Below are 8,983 nucleotides of genomic sequence, written 5' to 3'. Positions count from 1 at the left end.
GGTGCAAGAACCAGGAAGAGACAGAGAGCTTCCATGACATAAAAAGGAAGATGGCGGCACAGGACAGGGCCTGGAGTAGGAGAGTGGTGCCAAAGAGGGCAACGCTTGATCTGTAGGGTTTGTAAAGTATATTAATACAGCATAAAAAAGCAACAAAGGTAAGTGAGGGAAAAAGCCAGAAATTTGTATTGGGTGAGTGAAGTTCCTCTTTAAAAGTCATCTAGATCTAATGAAGGGGAAGTGCTTAAGCCCCCAAAATGCATTGGCTGTCATGTTGAATTGTTTTATGAACAATTAAAGATAATTTGGGCTCATTTATTAATGGTCTTGCTCTAGATCTGGATTCTAGTCTTAGGTACCCCAACCAGAGGTAACCTGTCCTACCATTACCTATGACATTGTCTCTCTGCAGTATTATATTACTAATTTCTGTGGTTTCCAGCACCTCCCTGATATTTTTTTTAAGCAATCCAAACCAGGCAGGGGTCTAACCCTTTTCATAGTTGCCAACATTGTCAAAGAATTTATAGGGACACTTTTTTGTCCGTAGGCGGAGTCTTATGATTAGGAGGCGGGGCATTGGTTTGCAGGCGTAGCATAGCGGAAGAGGAAAAATCCAGAAAAAGTGGGTGTGGTTTAAATGAAATATTGGGCATAGCTTAAAGGGTGTGTGGTTTAAGTTTGAGATGAGAGGGATGGAGGGAGAAAGAGAAGGAGAGAGAAAGAAAGATGCAGCTTGCTACTGCCACCAGAGATGCAGCGCTCACTTGTCACCAGGTGCAGCTTGTTACTTGTCATCACCAGAGATGCAGCGCTCACTTGTCATCAGATGCAGCTTGCTACTTGTCACCAGAGATGCAGCACTCACTTTTCACCAGATGTAGCTTGCTACTTGTCACCAGAGATGCAGTGCTCACTTGTCACCAGAGATGCAGCGCTCACTTGTCACCAGAGATGCAGCGCTCACTTGCCACCAAAGATGCAGAGCTCACTTGTCACCAGAGATGCAGCGCTCACTTGTCACCAGATGCAGCGCTCACTTGTCACCAGATGCAGCGCTCACTTGTCACCAGATGCAGTGCTCACTGGTCACCAGATGCAACATGATTTCCCTTGAGAATGTCTGGTGACCTGTGACGCAACGCGTCGGGAGAAGGAGCCAAGTAGCGTGGAGCCTACGGTCAGGAGGGAGGCTGTGAGGAGGAGTGCAGACTGACGCTCTATCAGAGGCTTGATACATGATTGAGTTTTGTGACTAGGATCGCCAATTACAGCGCAGCATCACTCCGTGCTTGCAGTATCACACTATTGTGTTTTTTTCTCTCTGTTCTCTGCTTCCGTATATCTGAACTGGGTGAATTGGTCTGATTACAAGTCGGAGGGAGGATGAGACAGGGTGATCAGGAGAACAGTGTGCGGTAATCTGCAGGGCCGTCTGTAATATAGATTGGGCCCTGGGCAAAATTTTTCTTGGGCCCCCCCCCCCATGCAATTTCCCTCTCCACCTACAATAAATAGCAGCTAGACCTAAAATCAGTTTTCTGTATCAGGCAGCAATTGCGATTGGTTGCCAGCAGTTACAGCATATCATTACTGCTTACTGACTAGTTGCTAGAGGTTACAGCACATCATCTCCTCACAGCAGGGGAAAATGATATACATAGGAATGCCACCTTTATTTACATATGAATGCCGCCAGCTGCAGCTATTTACTTAGTATTGTCACCGCTATTTACATATGAATGCCGGTTATTTATATGTAAACACAGGGTCTGCAGGTTAGGCCCCTTTCACACGGGCGGCTGTTCTGCCGCAGGAATCATGTTTATTTTTTTCTACAAAATTCAAGGCTCCAGGCACAGCGATCAGCTGCGTTTGCACAGTGCGTTTACCAGCGTTTACATGCGTTTACATGCGTTTTTATGCGGTTGCGTTTAACTGCAGTTTTTATTCCCATAGCAACCCTTTTATTTATTTATGTTTTTGTTCCCTGGAATGTACCCATGATGCATTGCAGTCCTCTATATTTAAACCTGTTTCTTTGTTCTCTGGCTGAGTGTGTGTTGGAGTTTTGCAGGAGTGGAGAGGAGTGCTGAGTTTTGTGCCAGTTTTTTTGAAAAATGAATGCAAATATGGGTAGTTTGCTTGCAATGCTCATTTTGCTGATGATGAGGATGAAGAGAAGAAGAGCGATCCAGAGTAGGCGACGTCCTCGTCGTTACTGGGTCCATCCCCTAACGTCTCAGCGCCTATCGATCGGCTACTTTGCCCTCATGTTCGGTGAGCTGAGGACTCATGGGGACAAGTTCCACAATTACACCAGGATGTCGGTGGCATGCTTCGATGAGCTGTTGGGACTTGTTAGAGGACGCCTGACCAGAACCACGACCAATATGCGAAGAAGCATTAGTCCAGAAGAACGGCTGTTACTTACGTTAAGGTAGGTTTTCCATATGTTGAACAAATGCTTAAATTCATGTACATGCAGGCTTAGGCAATATTGGCAATAGTGTGTGTGTATGTATGTATGTATATGTATATGTATATATATATATATATATATATATATATATATATATATATATATATAGATGAATCTATAACCTAATCTATATCACAACAGCGATTTTTCGCACATTACTCCCATTACCATTATTTTTTATCCTTGAAAACTATCTATCGTGCCTTGCACAGTCAGTTTTATTTTTTGCAAATAGGAAACATCATCAAATTTCAGTAGTTTCTCATTATGTAGGTGAGCTCTGAACACAAAGGCAGAGTTTTGCATTAACAAGCAAGGTACCACCAAATAATATTTTGTACTAGACCAACCCACCACCAGGCTTCCTGTTTGGATGCCAGCACCTACTACCAGAGCCGAGGGATTTATCTTTGGGCTGCAATGTGTTAAAAGTCATCAGCTTATATAGATGCTGATGTTTATTTGTTACCATGTAGAACTCCATATGTATATTGATTTTTTTTTAAATTTTATTTATTTTACTATATTTTATATTTTCTGAATTGTTATCAATTTTGTATTGCAGATACCTTGCCACTGGTGCCAGTTTCACCTCCCTCCATCATCAATTTCTGATGGGAATTTCCACCGTATCCACCATTGTGCATGATACCTGTTACGTCATCTGGGAAGAACTGAGAACATCAGTCATGCCGGAGCCAACATCCAGTCTGTGGGAGGAAATAGCGGAGGAATTTTGGGAGAAGACCAACTTCCCAAACTGCATTGGGGCATTAGATGGGAAACACATCCGGCTCATCAAGCCTCCAAAATCCGGTTCCCGCTTTTTCAATTATAAGAAATACTTTTCTATTGTGCTTCTGGGACTCAGCGATGCAAATATGAAGTTCATCGCTGTGGATGTTGGAGCGTATGGGAGTTCTGGAGATTCGAGAATTTTCAGAAATTCCATAATGGGGCGGCGTTTTCAACATGGCGAATTTCAGGTGCCACAGTCAAGGCCTCTCCCTGGTACTACTGGACCAGATCTTCCACTTGTAGTGCTGGGAGATGAGGCATTTGCCTTAACCACGCACCTGCTAAGGCCCTATACCAGGCATGGTCTCACTGCCAGGAGGCGAATTTTTAACTATAGACTCAGCAGAGCTCGAAGAATGGTGGAGTGCGCATTTGGCATTTGCGCTGCCAAATGGCGTGTTTTGATGACAGCCATGCATCTGGAAGTTGAGCATGCCGTCAATGTGGTTCTAGCGAGTTGTGTTCTCCACAATTTTTTGAGGGGTAAGGAGATCGTGGCCACCGAAACCCCTGTTTATGAGGAACCCATAGGTCCTGTTACTGGCACTCGTCCAAGTAATCAGGCCCTACAAGTCCGTGAACATTTCACTGATTATTTTTTGAGTGAAGATGGACAGCTGCCATGGCAATTGGACTATGTATAAATTTTTAACCATTGTTGCATGTTTTTTTCATCACATATTTCAGGTTTTTGTGTCAGTTTTCACGTTTGCCTTAAATAAAGTAGTCGACAATTTTCAACAATTTAAATTGTTTTTATTTCTATCTTTTGCAATGCACAGGGCGTATTTAAAAAATTGAAAAACATTACAAAAACATTGAATGCTTGCAAGTATAGAAAAATGTTTTTTAATTACTTTGGAATATATATATATAAAATCTCCTTTTAGTTTCAAGTATTGAATTTCAAGTGCAACAGATAACGAGTCCACAAAATATCCCCCACTACCCCACAAAAAAAAAAAGGTTACAGTATTCCTGCACTGCACAGGGTGTATAAAAAAAATAGAAAAACCTTACAAAAACATTGAATGCTTGCAAGTATAGAAAAATGTTTTTTAATTACTTTGGAATATATATATATAAAATCTCCTTTTAGTTTCAAGTATTGAATTTCAAGTGCAACAGATAACGAGTCCACAAAATATCCCCCACTACCCCACAAAAAAAAAAAGGTTACAGTATTCCTGCACTGCACAGGGTGTATAAAAAAAATAGAAAAACCTTACAAAAACATTGAATGCTTGCAAGTATAGAAAAATGTTTTTTAATTCCTTTGGAATATATATATATATATATATATATATATATATATATATATATATATATATAGAGATATATATAGAGAGATATATATAGAGATCTATATATATATATATATAGAGATATATATATAAAATCTCCTTTTAGTTTAAAGTATTGAATTTCAAGTGCAACAGATAACGAGTCCACAAAATATCCCCCACTACCCCCCGTAAAAAAAAAAAAAGGTTACAGTATTCCTGAAGTGCTGTCAGGCCCCTTTCACACAGGGCAGATCAGTAATGATCCGTCCCGTGAAGATCCGCTTGGTCGGCAGGGATTGTTCCATTGTCCCCACTGAGCCGGTGGCAGACAGGGCTGTCCCGGCACACTGTGCCCTGTGAGCTCTCTGTTCTCTTCTATGGGGATCGGAAGAGCACGTACCATCTGTCCGTGTAGATCCAATCCGCTCTGCAGATGGCTAGAAAAATTGGATTTCCCTCCGTCTACAGAATCGGACAATTGCGGTGGCACCCGATATCGTCCGCCTCCGCAACAGTCCGATTCTGCAGACGGAGTAAAAACCTATTCTATCCGTCTGCAGAGCCGATCGGATGGACACAGACAGACAGTCCGTGCTCGTCCGATCACCATAGAGGAGAGTGGAGAGCTGACAGGGCGGTCCCTGCACAGTGTGCGGAGACCGCCCTGTCCGCAGCCGGCTCAGCGGGGACAACGGAGCAATCCCGCTGAGCGAGCGGATCATCACGGGGCAGATCATTACTGATCCGCCCCGTGTGAAAGGGGCCAAAGATGGGCACTGAGTGCGGTAAACAGTTCTGAAATATTTGGCTAGATGGAGAAAGTGCAAAAGATGTCGCCATGTACACTCCACTGTGTAGATGGGGTAATCTCCCACTGGGCCAAGTCTCTCAACCTAAACAATGCTAGCACCCAATCAGAAAGTTCAGGTATTGTGAGAGCAAGTGGGGCCAAGTAGCAACATGTATAAGCTTGGGACAGTGGGAGATTCTTCTGTGCGTACAGTTCAGTGTACATGGAGGAATCTGGGGTTTGTTGTAAACATTAGTTCGTGTAGGTAAAACATTAAAGTAGTGTAGGTAAAACATTAAGTAACATTACACAACAAGAAAAATACAACCGTCATATCACTGCCATAGGAATACTATAAGTTTTCATATATTGAATAATTAGGGTTACGCAGGGAAGAATGGCTTGGTTCACTGCCAACATCTATGGGTGATCCTGAATGGGAAGATGAGGGTGAAGACACTGGGTGTGGCTGCACATGCATCCTTTGGTAACCAGGATTAGACGGGTAAGATGTATACAGTGGTGGGGGTCCTACATAAGGGTTAATGGCAGATGTTGTGTCATGGCACTGCTGACTGGGCATTGGTCTACTGAAAGACCCACTAGGTGAATTAAAACCCATAGCCCATGGCTGAAATTTAGGATATGGGCGTTGCTCTTTGCAAGCGGACACAATATACGTTAAATAGGCATGTATATCACCCCTGACCTCAGTGCGCTTATCTGCAGGAATCTCCCTGATTACACAAAGCAACATTCTTAAAAACATAACATCGGGGTCTGAGATGTTGAGGAATTCATCATCTTTTGCCTGGTTTTGTGATTGGTTTCTCATTTCTTCAATGATACGGTTGAAATATTCCTCAAAAGGTGTCTCTTGTTGAGTACGTGTTCGACGGGTGGTAGTAGTAGACCGGACTCTCCTATCTGGATTTGCCTGCAATATTATAATATATAGATTATGCATCTGATACTGAGGTCACACTGAACAGCATATGATGGCTTGCACAAATATTGCAGCACCTGTTTAGAATAGATCACACACAGGTACTTGTTTTGTTGCAAAAACCTGATCTCACTGAAGACCTCCAAAGCCAGAAGAACAAGTCACACCTTGCCCAAAAAACAAGTCGTTGTTGTTTCTACAACATTTGTGCCAACACCAGCTGCCTTTTCAAAATGTAACGTCTTTTGTGGACAGAAATTGTGACATTTTTAAAATACATACCGCAGGTTCTTGAGTGGATGGATGATATTCTTGGGATGACACTGTTTCTGTGGTTTCTTGACTGGTGTCAGCGTCTCCTGATGGTGATGGCGACGAACTTTCGCGCCTTGCGCTTGCTCTCACAGGGACACTTGACACAGTTCTAGGTAACAATAAAGATTACACGTTTAAAAAAAAAGTGAACATGAATATGCCAAATCGCTAAGTAAAATAAATGGATATACTTACGTGCGCATCTCAGTGGTGCGCCTCAAAAAAGACAAAGCCTCTGCATGGGGGTTAGGCCTGCGACGAGTTGAGGGTGCTCCGCTTCTCTCCGCAGCCTTCTCTTCGTTGACTTCTTTTTTGTAACGGTCGCGCAGGGACCTCCAACGTGTATAAACCTCCTTTCCTGCAATATATAAAAAAACATACAATGGCCTGGTCATTAGGGGGTAAAATCTTTACTAGGATGCATGTGTACCCTGCTGCATAGACACAACAAACCTTGCACTCACCTCGGTTATCCTGTTCAGTTGCAGACATCTCGTCCCAGTTCGGTGTGACATATTTGTAGACTTCTTCCCACTTTGCTCTCTTCAGCACTCGGTCTGCATATCCTGGGCATTCTGAGTCCCATAACTCTGGTCGGGCTTGCACCAGTGCGATGATGGCCTCGTGTGAGATGTCTCTTGCCGCCATGCTGTCTTCTCCCCTTTCATCCCTCTCAACTTCCTGTGTCATTTCCCAGGTACACCTGCTGTATAGGATGTGCTTCCGGGTTTTTTTTTTCTTCTTTCACGCTGCTGGCCGCAATTGACACAAAAGACTGCGATTACCTGCGGTTATGTGCTTATAGCTGCGCTACATCGCACCTGGACGCATACAATTCTATTTTTTCTATTCGCACCGAACCGCATGTAACGAAATCGCCGCTAAACGCTGTGTGTGAATGGGGCCATAGGAAAGCATTGTGTGCTTTTAGCTGCGGTAGAAATGAAGAAAATCCGCAGCTAAAAGCACCATTCTATCCGCCCGTGTGAAAGGGGCCTTAGTCACTTGCACACAACAATAGGGCAGAGCTGGGCAGCATTAGTACCAGCACTTCACACAGATATTAGGACACAGCACAGGAATAAAACTTCAAGGGACGAGGGAATTAAAACCTGGATAGTTGGCAAGTATGAGGCAGCTGTTTTGGACCCCACAACAATGACAGGGCCCAGGGCAGCTGCCCCTTTTGCCCTGCCTTAAAGACGGCCCTGGTAATCTGAAGTTTAAAGAGACTGCAGCACAAGGGCGGATCCAGAGTCAAGTCTCGGGAGGGGCACTGCCAGAAACGAAGGTGTTGCTTACAGAACTCGAACGTATCGTACAGTCCTAAACTTGTTTAAAACAGTGATACTTTTATCATTCCAGATTAGATTATTACATTACAAACAGACAAGATAGGTTTAACCACATATAACTTAAATTCTTGCTCTTTTTCTGTTTATATCGCAAAAAAGAAAAAAAAACGCAGAGATGATCAAATGCCAGCAAAGAAAGCTCTATTTGTGGGAAAAAAAGGATATCAATTTAATTTCGGTACAGCATTGATTGCACTGCACAACCGCGCAATTATCAGCCAAAGTAACGCAGCGCAGGATCACAAGAAATAATCATACATAATGGCACACATGTATTTTGCGATTTGTCACATAACATTCATTTATACTCACGTTTAGGCAATTCTTTTGGTAGTCTGGTGAGGGGATGGGTACCGTTCCCATGCAGGAGCAATGGAGTGGAGATGGATGGGATGGATGGATCCAGCAGTAATCTTCTCAATATCCTCTGTAGAATTCACTCTGTACTGCACTGCACAAACCGGTGGAGAAGATGGAAGAGGTGGGTGGAGCTAAAACTAACTCAGGGGTGGCAGAGCGGAGGCCTGTAGCGTGGACAAGATGGAGGGGGAGCTGGGGGGGTGGGACCACAACGTCAGGGGCGGACTCCAGAACTAAGATTGCTGCAACTTGCAAGTGCCACTCTGCAGAAAGGAAGACTTCGTTTTTTAGCTGAAGTTAAACAGCTCAAATGCAGTGACTGTGATTGATTATCACAGTCACTGGCATAACATTGCCTCAGTCAGTCTGCTCTTGCTCTGAGGCTGAGCTCTCCCTGGCTGCGCTGCTGCGGATGCCTGATCTGTTCTCCAGGCTCCAGCAGGCAGCTCTGCTCCGTTGTGTTTGTCTCCCTCCCCCAGGTGACCGGCGTGACCGTGACGTCACTCGTTGCTAGACGCCAAGCGGCCCAGGCGTTAGCAACGAGTGCAGGAGAGAGGCTCCACCCACCGCTGTTCCTCCTCCTCCTATCTGAATCTGTTACTGGCGCTGGCCAATGAGGATGCGAGGCTGCAGTGCTGGCTGGGCGTAACT

At 44.1% G+C, this 8,983-nt stretch overlaps 1 protein-coding gene across 1 annotated transcript; it reads right to left on the bottom strand.

Annotated features, from left to right (window-relative positions):
• Positions 1 to 4,113: 4,113 nt before the first annotated feature.
• Positions 4,114 to 7,614, bottom strand: LOC143960210 (uncharacterized). Its single transcript, XM_077468539.1, has 4 exons — positions 7,082 to 7,614; positions 6,813 to 6,975; positions 6,585 to 6,726; positions 4,114 to 6,293 (listed from the first exon to the last, which is right to left on the bottom strand). Exons 1-4 carry the CDS (start codon positions 7,305 to 7,307, stop codon positions 5,709 to 5,711), a joined length of 1,116 nt encoding a protein of 371 aa, XP_077324665.1. The 5' UTR covers positions 7,308 to 7,614; the 3' UTR covers positions 4,114 to 5,708.
• Between the last annotated feature and the right edge of the window lie 1,369 nt (positions 7,615 to 8,983).

Source organism: Lithobates pipiens, unplaced genomic scaffold (genome assembly GCF_037356315.1).
Source record: "Lithobates pipiens isolate NorthernLeopardFrog02 unplaced genomic scaffold, aLitPip1_a1.2 Scaffold_8, whole genome shotgun sequence".
Lineage (NCBI taxonomy): Eukaryota > Metazoa > Chordata > Amphibia > Anura > Ranidae > Lithobates > Lithobates pipiens.
The sequence above is the reverse complement of the archived record's forward strand: the minus strand, read 5'-3'. Positions and strand labels throughout refer to the sequence as shown.

Excerpts from the sequence above, each read along its gene's own strand:
- LOC143960210 (XM_077468539.1), bottom strand. The coding sequence starts at position 7,307 with ATGACACAGGAAGTTGAGAGGGATGAAAGGGGAGAAGACAGCATGGCG. Across the intron at positions 6,976-7,081 it reads AACTGAACAGGATAACCGAG|GAAAGGAGGTTTATACACGT; the intron begins GTGAGTGCAAGG and ends TATATATTGCAG. Across the intron at positions 6,294-6,584 it reads CATCCACTCAAGAACCTGCG|GCAAATCCAGATAGGAGAGT; the intron begins GTATGTATTTTA and ends ATAATATTGCAG.